The sequence below is a fragment of the Phascolarctos cinereus genome, unplaced genomic scaffold, assembly GCF_003287225.1.
Source record: "Phascolarctos cinereus isolate Bilbo 61053 unplaced genomic scaffold, phaCin_HiC Scaffold_1;HRSCAF=81, whole genome shotgun sequence".
Classification (NCBI taxonomy): domain Eukaryota; kingdom Metazoa; phylum Chordata; class Mammalia; order Diprotodontia; family Phascolarctidae; genus Phascolarctos; species Phascolarctos cinereus.
The window spans coordinates 151,606,333-151,627,073 of NW_027555514.1; the positions used below are offsets into that span (position 1 = coordinate 151,606,333).

Consider the following 20,741-nt stretch of genomic DNA (forward strand, 5'->3'; position numbering starts at 1 on the left):
GGCCTGGCACTCTATCCACTGGGCCACCTAGCTGCCCCTTTTAATTATTTAACTGACTGCGTAATGAATCCAATCAGTTGTGAAGAATCAGTTTTTAAGTTATTTTGAGGATGACGGAAGTACTAATGAAGTATTTATTTGTTGGTGGTATATAAACATAGCCTTAGTCATTTTCATAAGGAAGAGCTGAATCCAACTGTTGTCCTTCTGAGAGGCAGCTGGGACACAGCAGAAGGTACACTGGACAGGGAATCAAGACACCTGATTCCAGTTCTCCCACTAACAACTTAGCCATGAGTACTTGAACACATCTCATGACCTCTCTGGCCAGGTTTTCTCATCATCTATAAAATGATGAGATTAGATTAGATGATCTCTCACATCGATTAAAGTTCTAAAAGTTGTGATTTTGGAATAAAATTTAAGGAGAATCAAGTTACCTTTGTTTTCATACAGATCAAATTCATGGTCATGCTTCTTTCTCACTCCATTTGACATGCTATTGAAAGGGAACCAATGACATCGTTTTTTTGCTTTGTCAAAAGCAAAGGCCCTGAAAAAAATATCTGAATGAAAAAAAGGAATACCACTTTTTATATAGCTTTTACAATGGGGGTACATGGTATACCAAGGAGAAAAATATGACAGTAAATACATTATTACATAGGCACAAAAGAAACTCAAATGACATTCAAACCCTCTCATGTGATCTTTACAATACAGAATAAAATTAACTTTCTATGGTCTTCACTTAAAATACCAGTTTTCTCACTCATGCGTTTTCACTTTTAATTTTACATTTTTCTTGTAAAAATGAGAACTTTAAGTCATTATATGAAAGCACCCAATCTTGTTTACATTGTAAAAAAAAATTCTATTTTTCTTTCAATGATAAAACTCAACTAATAAGAATTTCATGCTTTTATTTAGAGAACAATCATTTATAGCTACCATAGTTTACCCAATATTATAAAGTGCTCAAGAGAAAAAAAATAAAATGTTAATGGAAAATATTGCTAAGATGTCTGTCTAGTCACTGTTATTCTAGAGAAGTACTATGAGTGAGATTTTGTTCACTATCATTCTCTCAAGACAAACCTCTAAGCACCGCATGTACAAAAAGAGCTATAAACACAAACATCATTATAATACAACAATTAAATACTTTATTTACCCTGTTCACTTGTAGATATTAATATTCCTTAGGTTAGCCTAATTGGCAAACTGAATTTTTCTCCCTTTTGATACTTTAAAATTGTTATAAAATTCTTCTAAATGGACTCTTTGAAGAAGCTGATGCAAGTCTCACATGACATCCACTTCCCCAAAATTTATTTAGATTCTTTCATGATTATTTTATAGGTATACTATTCTATTACATATCTGCATTTTCTCAAAATATGGCATTTGTTTATTATCTATGTATATTATATAAATAAAGATATTTTTGAATTTGAGAAAGTAATAGTGGGAAGCAAAGTTCTAGACTTTAGAACTTCGCACATTTAACTGGAAAAAAATAATCTGTAAAACTGATTTTTTTTGGTACTTGTCAGGAAATGACATAAGGCAATAACATATAGGGAAATTCTGTTTTAATCAATTAAAAGCTAAGAATGTATAAATATTGAATCATGAATTATATTTAGTAACAATAGTTTTATCAGGTAGGTCTAGTACAGGGATGGGGAACCTGTGGCCTTCTAGGTCCTCAAGTGCAGCCCTTTGACTGAATCCAAACTTCACAGAACAAATCCCCTTAATAAAAGGATTTGTTCTGTAAAACTTGGACTCAATCAAAAGGCTGCACCCAAGGACCTAGAGGCCACAGGTTCCCTACCCTTGATACTGTAACAACATTACTGCTTAGTGAATTACATTAAAACCACTCTTCTTCATTCTTCCTTCTATTTCATCTAATTAGAATATTTTTTTCCTTCTTCTCAAGATAATACTGCAAAACTGTTTTATCTATCTCCAAAACTCCCTTTGTTTTAGCTCCCCAACAAATTAAAATATCTTAAAGCCATCTGTTCTGATATTATCATTGTTACCTTAATTTTTCTTATCTTCATTTCCTTTCCATTTATTATATAACTTTCAACTACCGGCTTTAGTTATCTTTTATAGTATCTACTTTATGCATTCCTTCAATGCAAAGTGGTATTGTGGAAAGAGCAATGGTCCTCAAATAAAATGACCCGAGCTCAAATTTTAGTTCAGCCATGTAAGAATGGGTATGAAATTTGATCTCTCTGTGCCTAGTATAATGGAGAACAGGCTGATGAGGTCCTAGTCCTTAGAGTCTACATGGATATGCTCTGCCTGGTGGGTTCTATAGATCATACACAATATTACATCCCTGACTTCAATCCAATACATAGATCTTTGGTGAATGTGTTTGGAGCAGGTGTAATGGAGAGGTTTTTTGCCTTAATTCATAGCATTGACAGATGTAGTCTATTTCCTGTCAGCTCACTGCATGATGATAAGACTTCTCATTCAATTCAACAAACATTTATTAAGCACTTACTATATGCCAGGCACTGTGCTAAGAAGTGGAGGTACTAGTAAGAATAAGAGAACTGTCCTTGCCCTCAAGAAGCTTATAATCAAACGGGGAAAACAACACATGAAAGGAAGCTGAAGAGGGGGTGGCAGTTGGAGTGGGTTATGGGAGTGGGGGGAGAAGTTCAGGGAGATGTTTTGTGAAGTTGAAGCCAAGCAGAGCTGCTGTTGGAACAGGGATGCTGAGATGAAACTGAGTGTAGTAGGCTGGAGGAAACTCCCTCAGGAAACACTCGGAAACACTCTCTCTTTCCTGGTAACATTTAAGTGAAGAGGAAGAAATACTGTGAGCCTTAAGGCAAGAAAAGAGGTAATAACATCAGTGGAATGTCACAGCTGCCTTATCTCAACACTTGGGAACCATGTGGTTTTGAATGCATGGTCCCTGTATTTCCTTCACTTCTTTATGTTTATTCTTCTGTTGTTTTTTTTTTTATCTTGGGCAAATGAGTATCAGAAAAGAATGGATTACTTTATGACATTGTGAGTTTTAAAAATATTGGAAGATCTTATCAAAAGGCCCCTCAGGGACAGCATCCAATACAATCAATAGCTGAATTCAGTGAATTCAACCTTGACAAGTAACCTACTTAACTCTTCCCAGCAATGAATTGACCAAGAATCCCAGATACCATCTCTTATAAGTAATGGAGTGACTCATCCAATTCTACAACCAAAACTGAATTTGTTGGGGACATCTTTATGGAAGAAAAGGATTCCCAGAGTCATTAAGTATCACTTTTGCCCTGGTTGGGGATAGGGATATATATTGTAGCAGCCAATTTAAGTTTGGGTCTGTTCTCCTATTGTTGCACCTCAATCATTGCTTTACTTTCTCAGCAAATAAGGCTTTTTAAAAGCTAATTGATATTCATTGGTTAATTAGTAGTTGACAGAAGTTAGCTATTTAAGTGATAAGTGATAATGTCAGAAAATGAATGCCAGTGCCTCTGGAACCCTTGGAGGGAAGAAGTATTCGCTACCTTTTAGCGACCTAATTTGCTAAATTGAGTGATAGTTCAAAGAGTGAGCCCATAGTTGGTGCTACACAAGATTTCTTTATTCAAAAAAACACCTATTACAACTTGTACTACTTACCTTGAGGGGTTGTTGTGAGGAAAAGTCTTTGTAAACCTTTTAAGCTCTATGTTGGACATAGTTCATTTTACTTATCTATCATATTAATTCAACATTCTTCCCTTAATTTCCTAGATACATTTTATCTTGGAAAAATCTTAATTAAATAATAGCCTAATTATAAGCAGACCATTCAGATTTCTTGATTATTTATTATATGCAATATGCTGTGGAGATAAAAATTAAGATCCATCATCTAGTGGAACAGGTATTGTATTTGGAGACAGAGAACCTACATTCAAATCTTGTCTCACTGCCTCATTACTTATGTATACTTTTACAAGTATTTTAACCTTTCTGAGCCTCAGTTTCCTTATCTGTAAAATGAGAGAGTAGGTAATAGGTGACCTCTAAGGTTCTTTTATCTCTGTGATGCTATGATGTTTTAATCCAAATATTCTAAAGTCTAACACCTCACCTCCATGTCTTGGAGTCACACAGTTCAAGGGCCATTTTCTTCACTGAAGTCATTTATGATCCCTCCAGATAATAGTGCACTCTCTTCTAAAATGACTTTGTATTTAATGTGTATGTGTGTGTATTCTGTATATACATATATATGTATATATGTGTGTGTGTATATGTGTATGTGTATATATGTGTGTGTGTGTGTGTGTGTGTGTGTGTGTGTGTGTGTGTATTTATCAGTAGCTAACATATAATGTTGTTGTTGAGTCGTTTCAGTGGCATGCAAATCCTTGTGACCCCATTTAGGGTTCTCTTGGCAAAATACTGGAGTGGTTTGTCATTTCCTTCTCCAGCTCATTTTACACATTAGGAAATTAAGGCAAACAGGGTTATATGACTTGCCCAAGGTTATACAGCTAGTAAGTGTCTGAGGTCAGATTTGAACTCAGGAATATGTCTTCCTGACTTCTCGGAAGTCTATATACTGTGCCACCTACCTGCCTTCTAGCACATAATAATAAGCTTGTTGATTGCTTGATAGGAGTGTTGTCAGATCGGCAAATGAAATGAGTAATATGATTAAAATGCAACCAACACTGAAGAAGACATGATGACAGTTCGAATTAGTAACCTGCTCATCAGCCTATTAACCTAAAAGATCTTCACATTGTAATTTTTCTGTTTGTATTACAATTGTGATTTTAGGTATAATCTCTTGTGGATTCAGAAGATCTCTTTGGGGCCTTATTAATATGTTCTTCAATAACAGATAAGGTCAATCTAGAACACACAAGTTTTGCCACATTTACACATATGTCTCCACATGTGGAGATTGGCTTTTTATTGTTGTTGTTATTTCCATCATCCTTTTTTCATTATTTAATTATGGTAAAAGATGTTCTGAATGCGTTATACACGCTTATACTCTGCCTCTCCTTGAGTTTATGTCTTTTATGCTTTTTATCTTTAACCAATTTTGAAACAATCTTAAGAACCCTCTTTTTATTTTAAACTTTTTCTCTGATGCATTTTAGTTATGTTGTTTCCTCTCTAGCCAGCTGAGAATCAATCAGTAAACATGTACTGAATGCCAGCTATGTGCCCAGCATCTTGCCAAGCACTGGGGATACAAAAAGAGGCAAAAGATAATCCCTTTTCTCAAGGAGCTCACAGTCTAATGGGGGAGATGACAAATCAATCATCTAGTCATATTTCCTACACAGCAAAGATGAAACTTAATAATACTGATATTAAAGCCCGTTCACACACTGATCCCAAACCATCTTTCCAGTTTTATTTGTCAATATTCTACAGCTCTATGTTCAAACCAAACTGAAATACTAGCCATTCCTCAAATCTTTTTTCTCCTTCTTATGCCGCTTTGCCACTATTAGCAATGCTTTCCATGCTTACCTAAAATGCATTTTAATCAGCTACTTTACCCCCATCAATTTGTTATATCTTTTCCATCCTTTAAGAGATGGAATAATACACATCACAGAATAGGGAGAAAAGACAGTGGATGAAGAATGGTTTAAGATTATAATTCTAACATTCACTAGCTCTATCCAAGGACAAACGACATCAACTGAGTTTGTTCATCTGTAAGATGGAAAGGAAACAATATTTAAATTCTACCTGGCACGCATGGATGTTGTTAGAAACATATTTGAAACCTTAAAATACCATTCACATGTAAATTATTATTATTATTATTATTATTATTATTATTATTATTATTATTATTTAATGACTATTTCAGATACTATGTTCTCCAGATCTTCACAGCCCAAAGTGATATGCTCTTCGTGGAAATTATCATATAACTTTGTTTCTACCTCTTTCACATTTTAATTTATATTTTTGTATTATAATTTGTGTTGTGATTAATAAATATCCTTGGCTTATCTTCCCTATTAGATACATCCCTTGCTGTCAGGGATCATTTCATGCATCTTTCCATTCCCAAGGTCTTAACATAGTGCGTTATAATACCAGACACTTAATAAATGTTTTATGTAAAAAAGTTAATAACAGTCAAAATGCTTAGTAGTATTTTCTTAAGTCAGAATGCTAGTATTTATTTATCTGTGTTCCCACTTGGTCCAAAGATGCTCTGGCAGCCATGATGATTTTTTTCTTCCTAGAAGTTCAATATGACTTGTCTCTGGTCCATTAAACAATGGAAATAATATATAATTTCATAATAAGCTATGAGCTAAATTCAAAATATCACAATTTTCATATATAAGTAGAAACTATAAAAGTGGCAAATCTGACTAAAGCAAAGAATTCAGTTTGGAAATATAAAGAGGATACCATCTCATTCCTGTCTGTATCCAGGGAGACATTTGCTATTCGTAACTCAGCCACAAACTAGAAAATGAAACTAACATGATTTAGGGGAATGACTGAGAGTGAGAAAATCTGAGTTAACGTCTGAGATTCTTTACTTACCAGCTACATGACATTGGTCCCCAGTTTCCTCATCCATAAAATGAGAGCATTAAACAAGATGCTATCTAAGATTTTTGATAGTTCTAAGTGTATGATAATAATGAAAATAACCAGCACTTATGCAGAACTTGTAAGTTCTGTGAATCATTATATATGATACCTTTCTCCTTACAACAATCCTTTGAGGTTGGTACTATATTGTACCCATTTTACAGAAGCAGAAACTGAGGCTGAAAGATTTCAGGTTAAGTGACTTGCCCAAGGATACACATATGTCTGAGGCAGCATTTGAACTCAGTTCTTCCTGACTCTAAGTTCAATACTCTACCCACTGCTGTACCTAGCTACCTCTATTGCTGATAAGAGTAATGAGCAATTTGATTTACTACATCCTGAGAAGACTGAAAAAAGTGGTGCCTACTGAATGCATGGCTTATTGCCTAAAAGACATAACTTGAGGAAAGTATTCGTTTTCCCAACAGGAAGAAGAGAATATATTCTGACAGCCAGCTCCTAGTTTAGGCCTGTTGTTTCAGCCTGTCAATGCACTTGCTCTGAAAAAGATTTAAGGGTTTTAATGGACTCCAATCCCCTTATGAGTTTGCAGTGAGACGTGGCAGCCAACAAGGGCAATGTGACCTTGCGCTGCATTAAGAGAGGAAGAGCTTCCAGGAATAGGCTGGTGATACTCCCACTGTGATGTGCCCCCACCAGAACTCATCTGGAGGATTATATTGAGTTCTGGGTGCCACAGTTTAAGAAAGACATTGATAGGAGAGTCCAGAGGAAGCTAGTCAAGATGGAGAAGAGCTTTCAGATCATATCATATTTAAGTTACTTGAAGGAATATTTAGCCTAAGGTAGAGAAGACCTCAGGTGGACACGACAGCTGTTTCCAAGTATTTCAAGGACTGTTATGTGGAAATGGGACTAGGCTCGTTCCTTCTGATCACAGAGAGCAGAGCCAGGAATAAGGAGTGGAAGGTTCAAAGATGCAAATTTAGACTTGATGTCAGGAAAACTTCCTAACAATTATAACTGTCCAAAAATAGAATGGGCTATCTCAAGAGGTAGTGGATTCACCTTCTTTGTAGATCTTCAAGGAGAGATTAGACAACCACTTGAATGTGTTACACAAGGAAATCTTTTCAGGAATGAATGAGACTACATGGCCTCTGACATTCTTGGTAAATTTCAAATTCTATAATGGCAAATCTCAAATTCAATAATTTCTGGGATTTAAATTCTCTCCCCTGGTGTGTTAACTTTCTCTTGAAGCTTTATTCCATTTGTAAATTTAGTAAGCATAATCTATTCCTTCATCAACATCAATGATAAAAACATTTAACAAAATTGGGCCAAGGATAGGATCTTGAAACTCTATATTGGAGATGTTCTTCCTGGTTGGCACTGGTCTCCCTCTCTGACTACTCATTTGGACCTCTCTTCTTTTTTGTTTTCTTTCTTTCTTTCTTTCTTTCTTTCTTTCTTTCTTTCTTTCTTTCTTTCTTTCTTTCTTTCTTTCGGCAACTGAGGTTAAGTGACTTGCCCAGGGTCACACAGCTCATAAGTGTAAAGTGTTTGGTCTGAGGTCACATTTGAACTCAGGTCCTCCTGACTTCAGGGCTGGTGCTCTATCCACTGTGCCACCTAGCTGCTCCTGGATCTCTCTTCTTAAACATCCATATTGTATATACCGGGTGTTGCAAAAGGCTTTGTGCAGTTTTAAATTCTAGTAGCTTAAGACTTTGGAATTGCCTCGATGACAGAGTTGGTTTCATTTTTGTATTTGTATCACTGGTGCCAAGCATAGCACCTAATGCCTAGTAGGTACTTAATAAATGCTTTTTGTGTGATCAGTGTGCTTATGATAGCTTTCATTATAGTTACTAGTTTACATGTTATATTCCCCAACTAGACTGCTAATTACTATCTGTTGAATTTACTAAACTACTCTCTTCTGACTTGGTATGATATGACACCTACATTTCCAGAGTAAAATCTTCATAAATTCCACTCCACACCCTGTCTTTCTCCAAGAACTAGCTTGCTGAAAAAAGTGACCGACAGATTTTTTTAAGTAAAAATGAAGAAACAAACAAACAAAACACCAGGCATTTATTTAAGTGTCATGTTAGGGTAGTCAGGGAACAAGAAGGCAAAATTATCACAGAAGTTCCATCACAATTTCCTCCACAAATCCCCAACTCATTTCTTTGTCTCTCTTTTTTCCCCACTAAAAAAACCCCCACAATCTTTGTAGGTAAGAGGTCCAGAAGGAATAAATCCTCTGTAACCAAAGCTCACATTGATATTACACATTGAGGTTTACAAAAGGGTTAAAATCCTTCTAAGTAATTTGTGCAAATTTTATTATCCTCATTTTATAAAAGAGGAAATTGAGCCTAAAAGAGGTTAGGTGACTTTCCCACTACAACTAAGTACCACAGGTATGACCTAGTCTTAGATTTGCTGACTCCAAGTAAATCACTCTTTCTGGGGAATATTATGCTATGTTCATGGAAAGGACTCTCCCTTGAACATTTGTAAATGTACAAAGATTCCCTGAAAGAATTTTCCCAACCTCTCTTCTGCATCTCTGACTCTAATGGTACTTCTGAGAGGGATTCTTATTAGATTTTGCCCCTCCATCCCCAACTCAAAGTAAAAAGTCCACTTAATTCAATATTGTGTGAAAAGGTTAGGGACTAGACCTCAGATTTCATTAGTATATGGAACTACTAAAAGATGAAACTACTTCTATAATTTCACACAGCCAGAAGTGGGACTTGAACTTGGGTCTTCCAAACTCAAAAGTCAGCTCTCTATCTCTCTCCACTATCATGCTACTTTTATCCTGTGGGATAGAGTTATTTTTCATGGTCAAGTCACACAAAAACTGGCAAAGGATAGCAAGCCCTTCACTTGACTCTTCTAATGCCATTTCTAATGACCTTATCACTTTTCACCTAAACATTTATCATGTCTTCCCGCTAATGCTTTTCAACATCCTTTTTTGCCAAAGCCAAGCTCTGTAGATATTGTCTGAGCCTCTCAACACCTTCTATTATCAATCTCCTGAGACTTTGACACAAGTTCCTATAAATCCTGGCTGTTACCCAATTCTGCAATTCATATTCTCAAAATTCTTTCTGCTTCTGTTACTAATAAATATTTATTCTGAATACATGGCCTAGAAGTTTAAAGAGAATTAAATAAAATCAATCCAAGTGAATTTCATTTTTAATAATCAAAACTGCATATAGAACAGAAGAAATCACAAAACACATAATAAATTTAAGAAAGATAAATCTTTTTTTTATTAGACATTTTTAACATCCTGTTCTCCACTCCTGTTTATTCTTTGTTTCCTTCAACTGTGTCATAAGTCTCTTGTGGCAAGAAGTTTAAAAGACCCAAGTCTAGACTGCAAAGGCCAACTACTACATCGCACGTTAAACACCAGTAATTTTAAAACATAATGTAGTATGTATAGGCAATGTTGGTGTAGTCTATTAATGGAAAATTCCTATCAGAGCAACAAGGAACAACTTACTTGCAAGTGAATGGAAGGCCTTTATTCCTAATACATCGCTTGGCACATTTGTCCGTCGTGTTCAGCCTCTTAGTTTTAATATTCAGTGATGAGTCTAGTCTGATTAGGGTAGTCTTTGCTGACTTTTTGAATTCATGTAGGGTATTTCTTTTCCTCTGGCCCTCTATGAGTAAAAACATTCAAAAGAAAAAAAGCCTTGAAGGATAATATTCAAAAGAATGATTTTGCCTGGCAATGTCAACCTCCGAAAATATTGTTAGGTAAATCATAGTAAGAAGAAAAAGTTAGTTGATAGGGACAAACCAAGGAACTGTCGTCACTCCTGGTCACTAATCTACAGTCTTTCAGAGAGAGGATGCTCTCTCAAACTGGGACAGAGTTCATTCTGAAGAAATAAATAGCATGCTCTTCTCCAAACAGCATGAAAGCAAGAAACAGTGCCAGGAGCATATCATGTCATGTTTTATGTTGTTTCTGCATTTCTTCCTACATTTTGCCCTTATATAAATTATAATAACTAGCAACAGCCATTCAACCAAAGTTTGACAGGATAGACAGAACTCACTAAAATCTGTGCACAGGACACATTGTCCATATTTGTTCTATATAACCATCAGGGAGAGGAGAAAATTATATTACTTAAAAATATTTTCTCTCTCATTTATTATATGAATACATCTTTCTTCCAGATAATAATTTTTTCTATCCCTGTATTGTTTCTCTTGCTATCCAGCCAAGTGTGGTTAATCAAAACTTCATCTTTTAATGAGAGCCTCATTTTTCTTTATAAAAGAGTTCTTCATGGCCACCAGATAGCAAGAAGTTTCCCATTAGAAAGCCAAATAACCCAGAAGGACATGCCATTCATCCTAAAAGGGCTTAATTTTATGTACAGTCTTGGAAGAATTGAAAATGTGATCTTTCACTTACCCATTTACCTCAATTGTCCCAACTCCTAATTGCTACCATTACTCGACCCTGTACTGTTAAGCCTGCTAATAGATTGCAGCTACTGGGCAATCAGGGTAACCACAATCTATTAAATGCCTTATATGGGAGCCATTTCTGAAGCAAGAGAGCTTTCTTTCCTCTGCTTTAGTATTTTCCACTTAGGACTACACAAGCTTTTTACTGGGATGGGAATGGAAGGGAAGAACTATACATGTCCTTTCTGTACTTAGTAGACAAGAGAGAAGTATTTATAAGAAGTCAGAAGATCAGTAGAGAAAGTAGGGAAACTGAGTAAAGACAGCAAAAAAAAATCAAACAAAAATATTAAAAGTCCCAAGGAGCTGAAGTCCAAATAGGAGATGGGACTTTTATGAGGTAATAGTAGGAGAAGTAGATTTAGAAAGAGAAAAAAAGAAGGATTGGGTGGGTTTTTTTTCTTTAAATTTTGTTTTTCAATTAGCAAGCACTGCTCTTCTTCCATTTTGTAGAATTCTTCATCATCAGTCCTAGCAAATGGAAGTTCTGTTTTATTTTATTTTGTTCTGTTTTAAGGTGGTAACATGTATATAGACAGCTTGTGGAAGCATTTCCTATGAGTTAAATTTGCACACATGAATGAAGAAGCAACACACACTGGGACTGTAACAAAGGGGACATTAAACATGCAAAAAAAAAGTACCAAGAAGGCAAAACTCCAGGTTCATAAAAACTTAGAAATATGGGGTAACACAATGAAATGCCAGAAATGGCATCACACTTTGACTTTGCCAGCAACCACTGGCTCCTATTGGCTTATTAAACATTGAGGCTTTATTTATCAACTTCTGCTCTGATCTGAAGATTACTATGAATTAAAGAAAAAGCATCCAGAGCATGCTTTTCAAAACCTTCATGTTTCTTAGAAGAAAAATCTTTACCCTATAATCTGTAATAGGCATACTCCTATACATTATATACATGAACATTATATACATCATATGTATATATCAACATGTGAAGGATCCATAATTTCATCAAAATGGATATCCCATTTACTGATGCAGATTTCAACCCCCTTGTGCTTCTATAAATGGCCTGATAAATTGTTGTTGCCAAAAAAAAAAGTTCATCAACTGATAAATTACCCTTTCCTATGATGAGCTCATCCAAACTAGGCCAGTCTTTTAAATATCGACATTCAGTCTATCCTATATTAGAAACTTTTCTAGCTTGATCAAATCTTCTAGCTCATGAGATTTAGAGCTATTTTAGCCCTAAAAATTATTCATTCCAACCCACTACCTTTTACAGTTAAAAACAAACCAACTACCCTTAAGGCACAAATAGGTGAAATGAGCTGCCCATACAAAAAAAGCAAGAGAACCCAGGTTTTCTGATGTCAAATCTATGCCTTTTCCATGACTTCATGAGAATTATAACCCAGGGCCCTTTCACTTTTTGAGGAAGCAGCTAAATAGAAGTTTAACAGAAAACAGTTTTGGGGCAGCTAGGTGGTACAGTGGCTAGAGCACCAGCCCTGGAGTCAGGAGGACCTGAGTTCAAATCTGCCCTCAGATACAATACTTCCTAGCTGTGTGACTCTGGGCAAGTCACTTAACCCCACTTGCCTCACTCAAAAAACAACAACAACAAAAAACATTAAGACAGTTCCATGTGGACACTTGAAAAGGTAATGATAAAATTTAGTCAAACAAATCAATACATCATCAACTGTTTGAGTTTATACTATGCACCTAGCACAACACTAGCTGCCAGATTATAACTATACTTCTCTTATCAAACAGCACTGTCTCACATAAGAACCAAATATCTCTCCCATTGATTTCTACCTGAGAAGTTGTTTTGATAAGCATTAAAGAGTAAAGTGTTCATTAAAGATTCTAAAAGCTTAGGTAAAAAGAAGTATGTGAATTTGAAGTCTTAGGATCCATGCTTCCATTTTTTTCAGGGAAAGATTCTGAAGAAAGTGTCATTCTCTCAAGTAAAGGATGTGCAAAAGTCTTCAACTTCTGGCTTCTATTACAATATTCTATTAATGAGAGATAAGTTTTTACATAAAGAGTTTTTACTTCCTTTGACCTCTGTGTACTGTTTTCCAGCTGTCAGGAGTCATCCTAATCTTAAAATATTTTTACTTCATTTTTCATTTTGTATATTTCCCAGAAAATTGTGGAAGTAAATGAAAGCAGAAAATCTATTAAAATAGGGTGACTTCCTTAACAACAGCATGAGCAAAGTATATGGTTATTGGAAAAGTTCTCCAAATGAATCATGTTAACAAAAAAAAAAAGAAGGTGGTTCTTAAAATTGGCACAATATCATCTTGTACAGCTGATGTGAAATGATTATGTGCAGCCAGGGGCAGGAGACTGCATAAAGAAATTAGTAAGTCTAAGGTGGCAGATAGGTGACACAGTGGATACAGCATCGGCCCTAGATTCAGGAGGACCTGAGTTCAAATCCGACCTCACACACAAAATACTCACTAGCCGTGTGACCTGGGCAAGTCACTTAACCCCCACTGCCCCCCCAAAAAGAAATTAGTAAGTCTGAAGGGAAAAAAAAATTAAAGCCGGAAGAATGATATAGTTGTAAATGGTTTTCATTAGACAAGTAAAATCAAACAGAACTTCATGTTTGCACTGAGATTTTATGGTCTTATACTTTTTTCATATCATGAATGAAAAAAAGTTAACACATTTGGGTTAAAGGGAAGACAACTTTGTTGCAAATGCCATTTTGTTTGTGCACTATGAGTCCTCAGATTGTTGATTGGTTTTTGTTGTTGTTGTTGTTTGTGGGGTTTTTTTTGTAATATCCTTATTTTTCTTCTATTTCAGTCCTTTAATTTTAATAGGTCAGTGACTCATTCAAAATTCAGATTCTAGGCAGTGCCTACATCATATAAAACTTCAGAACTCATAAACCTAGAAAATATATCTCCTCTTGAAAGAACTAAATGCAAAAAAGATGTCATTCAAAAATGACACTGAAAAATAAAATTCATTGCTACAAAATATCAAGTTCCAACTTTATGCATATATGTATGTATGTGTGTGTGTATGTATGTGTGTGTACATGTGTATATGTATGTCTCTACAACTGATTCCTGTCGCATCAGAAATACCAAAGATTAAATTCAGAAGGATCTTATTACTCTTTGGGGGGAGAAGATTGTTGGGTATTGAGTAGAACCTTCAAAGTTTCTAAACACTTATCCTACTTAAAGTCTCTCTGCATCCCCCACCCCATATATATGTATATATGCATTTATATTATATATGTATGCCTGTACTGCATATGTACTATATAAACATAGTGTATATTGAATAGAGATTTTACGCTAGATGAGTGTTAGAAACTTTAATTAAGAGCTATCCCTCCCCCCTCAAAAAAAGGTGATATCCTTCCCAATTGAATCTTTAGTATTTTCAGTGCAATAAGAATTAGTTATACAGACACACACATACATATGTACACACATATAAACACATGTAGAAAGAGAGAAAGAAAAGTTGGGAATATATTCTGTAACAAAGAATTTTATTTTAGGTGTCATTTTTCACATATGTATTTGTGTATATATGGGCATATGTATATATATATATATATATATATATATATATATATATATATATATATATATATATATATATATATATATATATTTAAGACAGGGGTTCTTAACTTCTCTTCCACAGACCTCCAAGGGGTTCCTACAGAGACTTCAAGGGACCCATGAACTGGGTTAAAAAAATCTTTAAAATTCATTAACCTTTGGTTTCTTTAAATTCCTATTTTATTTTATGCATTTAAAACTGTATCCTGGGGAGTCCAAAGGCTTTACCAGGCTGGCAAAATGTTCCCTGACACAAGTAAGGTTAAGAAACCTTGTTAAAACAATGACTAAAACAATGGACCTGTCATTTAAATCCTGGATCAGTCACTTAAAGTCTTTCAGTCTCACTTTCAATTTCTGTAAAATGAAGGTAGTATCAGTAGAACTTATCTGACAGTATTGTATTGAGGATTAAATCAAATGAGATAGTGTATTCTAAACATTCTGCACACCTTAGAGAACTACAGAATGTCAGGATTTTTAAATTGTTGTTGTTGTTGTTGTTGTTGACTACTACTCCTACTCCTACTATCACTACACATCTGATTATGCTGTGTCACTCTCCTGCTCAAAAGCCTTTGAGTGGCCCCCTGTTGCCTATAGAACAAAATACAAACTCCAAAACCTAACATTTAAGGTCTTTTACAATGTGGCTCCAGCTAACCTTTTCCATCTTATTTCATTTTATCACCATTCTTATACTCCATATTCAAATCAAATTGTACTTCCACACGTTCCTCAAATTCAACATTTTCTCTCTTCCCTCTCTGCTTTCCCATAGGCTAGCTCATCCTTTCAAGAGATTCCCTTTTCGTGTTCACTTCCAATAACCTTTACATTCCTTCAGGAATCAGCTCAGGTTTCACCTAGTCAGGAAGTCTTCTCTGAATACCTCAGTGACATATTGTCTTCTAAAATTATAATCATGTTTGTTGCTGAGTCGTTTCAGTCATAGTTGACTGTTCATGACCCCATTTGGAACCGGTTTTCTTGGCAAAGATACTGGAATGATTTGTCATTTCCTTTTCCAGCTCATTTTAAAGATGAGGAAACTGAGGCAAACAGGGCTAATTGACTTGCCCAAGGGTACATAGCTAGTAAGTACCTGGGGCCAGATTCAAACTCATGAAGATAAGTTTTCCTGATTCCAAGCCCAATGCTCTATTGAGTCACCTACCTGCTCAAAATTATAATTGTAACATCACAGATGTGGATTCAGAAGGGACCTCACATGCCACCTATCGTGATGTCCATTTTGTAGATGAGGAAACTGAGGCTCAGAGAAGTTAAATGATTTGCCCAATATCACAGAGGTGACCTTGTTGACAATATGGTGGCTGGCACATAGTAGGCACTTAATAAATGTTCATTGAATTGGTAAGAGTAAACCTAAGCTTTGAATCTTGGTTCAAACCTATAATATATCTACACCACACTGCTTTCCATATTCACTTATCTATGTACACATTGTAGCCATCCTCCTACCACACAGCCAGATATAGATAGGCTCCTTAAGAGCAAGGGTTGGAGCCAGTGCCTTGTACATAATAAAGGCTTAAAAAGAATTTGTTGAATTAAAGACAGCTTTGACTAAAATAAAAGGGCAAAAGCATCCTTGAAAATCACTATCATTCCTTCCCACTCTCAACACCCCCCAGGGAAAAGCTCTGGGTAATGGAAGGATATGGGAGAAATATTTTGGTGAATATGTTCCCTATCTAGTCCCTTATTTAACTTACTTATTCAAGACTTAACATTGTTAGGAACATAGTGAAAAGTAACACCAAATAGTGCCAAATGTATTGAGTCCAAGGTGCTTTAAGAAAGACATATTTCTCCCTTTGGTCCCTGGGCCAGATATTCATTTCTCTTAGTACCTCATATATTTTCCTCTATGTGGGAGCTCCCAGTAACTTCAAAGGGAGGTCAGTACAGGAAAAGGATCTGCAGAGTGTGGAAAGAAACAGGAATCTGGCTCCATTCACTCTGAAAAGTCTGTCCATATGATTAAGGATTAGCAAGTATGAAGTGGTGAGATGTTAAGATGACAATAAAAAAATAATTAAAAGGAATGGAGAACAGAGGATGTGTGACTCTGGGAAGAAAGGCTCTCTAGAAAAATATACACTTTCATAATTATTTTCATAGACAACCAGAATTTCTGAGACACCAAAGAAACCTATAAGATACAGAAGAAAGTGTAAAATCACAGCATCAAAAGATCCATAGATCTATTGATAGGAGAAAATAGTGTAGAAATCATACACGGATTTGAATGAATAGTTTATCTTTCAGAAATGGTTCACAAATATGTCCTAGTTTGGTTTAGATGAAACTCTGCTGTTCTCTATAAGCCCAATAATCCCCCTAAGATAATAAGATCATAGATTTACAGCTGGAAAAACTTTTAGACGCCATCTAGCTTTGTTGTTATTGTTGTTCAGTTGTTTACTCTTCATGACCCCTTTCAGAATTTTCTTGGAAAAGATACTAAAATGGTTTGTCATTTCCTTCTCCAGCTTATTTCACTGATGAGGAAATTGAGGCAAACAGGATTAAGTGATTTGCCCAGGGTCACTCAGCTAGCAAGTGTCTGAGGCCAGATTTGAAATCAAGGTTTTCCTGACTTCAGGCCCCAAGCTCTATTCACTGTGATACCTGGTCACCCATAGTCTAACCATGCAGTTTTATAAGATGAAGAAACTAAGACCAAGAAAATTTAGGTGAATTTGTGGGGTCACCCAGGTAGTAAATGACAGAGTCCTAATCTGACCCCAGATTCTGAAACTACAAGTGTAGCATACTTTCTTCTCTTCATTTATTGTTGTGGGAAACTACTTCCTAAGTAAAAGTGCCTCTGGTACCTCCCACTCTCCACTGATTGGTTGTCTAGTAAACCTTTTCTTCACGTTCACCTGGTACCCAGGACCACAGACTTTTACAACTGAAAGTGACCTAACACATCATGTCTTCCAAACTCCTCATTTAACAGACGGGGAAACTGATTAACTAGAGATAAAGTCACTTGCTTATAATCAGTTTAGTATTATGTTGGAAACTGTTGATTTGAAGAGAGATTTCCTGGCTCACAGTCCCATGTTCTTCTACCACAATGCACTGTTATTACTAGGTTTATGTTTCTGTGTTTTTTTTTTAACAACTAGCTGACGTTTATATCATACTTTGCAGTTCACCAAGCAGTTTCCTTGGAACAACCCTGTTATATAGTTATCACTGTCCCCATTTTGTAGATGTGAAAACTGAAGCTCACAGAGATTAAATGATTTCACTTGATTAACCACCTAGAAAGATGCAGAGAGACTTCTGAAACTTATGTTTTCTGACTCTAACTACAATGTCCTTTGTGCTGCACCAAGGTGCCTCTAATACATAACTATAGCTCTATTTTCATATGTCATAAGACCAAAGCATACAATAATAAAAACCGAAGAGCTCATCTCATGCAATTAGATGACAAGAAAAAGAAACATCCTTTTCTGTATATCTCAAAATGGTCTATCAATTGCATTAATTATATTGTACACAGTTCCAAAGGAAGGTTATACATCAAAAACTATCGAGCTAAACCTACCTCCCAAGCAAAGTAGCATCAACTCTCAGACATCCACTGCATGAATTATCCATGGCAAATTTGTAATTCCCTCTTGGTCTCCCCCTACTAACCAACACACTTCTGAGAATGCAAAATCATTTCAACATTAGCCAAAGTAAAGTGTAATTAGGAAGGTAAATCCACTGCCAAACTCATATATTATAATTCATTTCAAAAACAGAGTTATTCTCTCAATTATTTGCTGTGTGGACTTACAACTGAGAGGAAAGTATCATTAACAATGCTGTGATACTTTCTTTAGAAACTATAATTTCCCAAATATTAGCCATTATTTGAACCAAATTTTAAAACTTTCTACAGGTGTTCCTGACCTATAAGAAACCACTATAATAAAGTGATTAGTAATCATAATTTACCTACTTAGTATATTTGGACACATCTGGATGAAGAGAAGTCTACTTTTTCCTTTCTCCAGAAGTCTCATCAAAAAGCATTCTAGTTGACCATTCTCAACCCAATGGCCTCCCTCCATAACTTCACAAAATAAATACACCAAAGGAAAGCAAATTCCCAAAGGTTGATGATTTTCTTTCCCATCTACTTAGCTCATTTTTAGTGTTGTCAACCCCTGGATTTCATCAGAAACTGGATCATCAATCTGATTATTTATACCTAATTTAGTTCAAAAGATATAGCCAATTCTTTGTGTTGGACTTGGAAAAGGCTCTATCTACCATCTGGTCATTCATTCCAAGCTTTGTATTCCCCCATGCCCTAGACGTTCACTGCTTTCTCACTTCAATATTCTAGCCACTACAATGATAATACAACCAAATACAGATGTTTCCTCTTGTCCTGATAAGGACTATAAATTCCTAGGAGCAGCAAATGAAATATTCTCTAAACTACCCAGACAATAGTCATTCCCAAATGACTCCTTTAGAACTCTTAAGTTTGGGGTAGAAAGTGAGAAAAAAAAACAGTGAAGTTGCTCTTGAGCCTAATCAAAGCCATACCCATACCATTTATGCCTTCTATGCATGGCAGCTACCCAAGGACAGCTACCCATGGAGGGAGGAGGAGAGAGAGAGGAAGAGAGGGAGAGAGACAGAGAGAAAAAAAAAGAAAGACGAGTAAAAGAGAGGAGACAGAGTTGAGAGAAAAGAGAACAAGATTACATTTTTGTAGCATGTACACATTTGGTGTTTGATTTGTATTTCTCAAATAAAAACCTGTACATATCACAATTAGAGGCTGAATCTTGGATTGTAAAATGGGTGCATAAATTATTTTTGGAGAGATGTCTTATCTAGAAAAAGGATGAATCCCCACAATCCTGTCCATCACTCAGCTGCACTCCAATTCATATCCTCTCCCCAGCTTTAAACTTCCCCAAACAGGCAAAGTTCCAAACTTGTGTTAGCACTTTATTTCTGTCCCACAATTCACAACCCATTAGGCTAGTGAGAAGGAGAGGATGGTATTGATGAGCCGTTAATTATCCTTTAAAAGGCTTTTCAACACAAAAGAGAGGTTAAAAAGAAAATGCACGAAGAGGGTGGGTTTCTTTTTTAAAGACATTTAAACTTAGAAAAGAAGAGATGCAGAAGGTAGGTTGTTTTTTTAATGAGCAAGGAAAAAGAAAAAAAAACTAACCTGCAAAGGAAATGGTGATGGGAAGAAGAAGGAGATGTTGAAGAACCTGATGCAGCACCAGTATTGGCAGAAGTTGGGTCACCCACATGGTGCTGGTCTTGCTGGCAGATCACACAGAAGGAGATGCCTGCTTGAAAGGATCCTGTGTAGAGGCAGTTACTAAAGGAGCCAGCCTGCACCGAGCTGCTTTTTATTACGATGAGCTAAGTTTGTTGTGTGATTAACTGGAAAGATCTAGGTCTGAACTCCCTCTTACGGTAAGAAACTGCTTAACAACAGCCCTTAACTCTTGTCCAACTTCCCCCCTTCCCCCCCACCTCCCCTCTAAACAACACCAAACAGATTCCAGCCCCTTTCCCTAGCTTAGGAAGGAAACTTACAAAGAATAGGTCACCTGGCTTGAGGCCAGCTTCAATTTGGAAGCGTAAGCACCAGATCCCTGTGACTCGAATCAGAATAGGGAAGAGGAGGAGGAAGATGCAGACCCGCCAGTTAAAACTAGGCAGGCAACAAGGACCAATCCTCTCCATTTAAAAGCAACGAAATACAAGTGTTCAGATGTCTATTTGGGAAAAAGAGGAAGGGGAAGCAGAAATATCTGAAACCAGAGAGTTGCCCTTCAGCAAAATGTGCCCTAAGCTACTGATCCTGGGTGGTTTCACTTCTAGAACCACCTGGGGATTCCAGTTAAAGATATTCATTCCCTGGGGTTTTGGAGAATGAGGGAGGAAGGAAATCAGCCGAGCCTGGGGTCCGACCTTGCAAAGGGTGGGGCTAGAGCAGGTAGAGAGGGGTATAATGAGGAAAGAGTTGTA

At 36.1% G+C, this 20,741-nt stretch overlaps 1 protein-coding gene across 4 annotated transcripts in view; it reads right to left on the reverse strand.

The window, feature by feature from the left end:
* The window catches only part of HGF (hepatocyte growth factor), a 101,415-nt gene extending 81,030 nt beyond the window's left edge, over positions 1-20,385 (reverse strand). For 2 of the 4 annotated variants that reach the window (XM_020984471.2, XM_020984469.2), the window contains exons 1-3: positions 19,927-20,176; positions 10,127-10,289; positions 441-553 (exon numbers count right to left, since the gene is read on the reverse strand). In XM_020984471.2, the coding sequence (XP_020840130.1) occupies positions 441-553; positions 10,127-10,289; positions 19,927-20,014 (364 nt within the window). In that variant the 5' untranslated portion in view covers positions 20,015-20,176. Of the gene's footprint in view, positions 1-440; positions 554-10,126; positions 10,290-19,926; positions 20,177-20,306 lie in introns of those variants that run through there. The other 2 variants (XM_020984470.2, XM_020984472.2) reach the window with 2 other exon arrangements.
* Between the last annotated feature and the right edge of the window lie 356 nt (positions 20,386-20,741).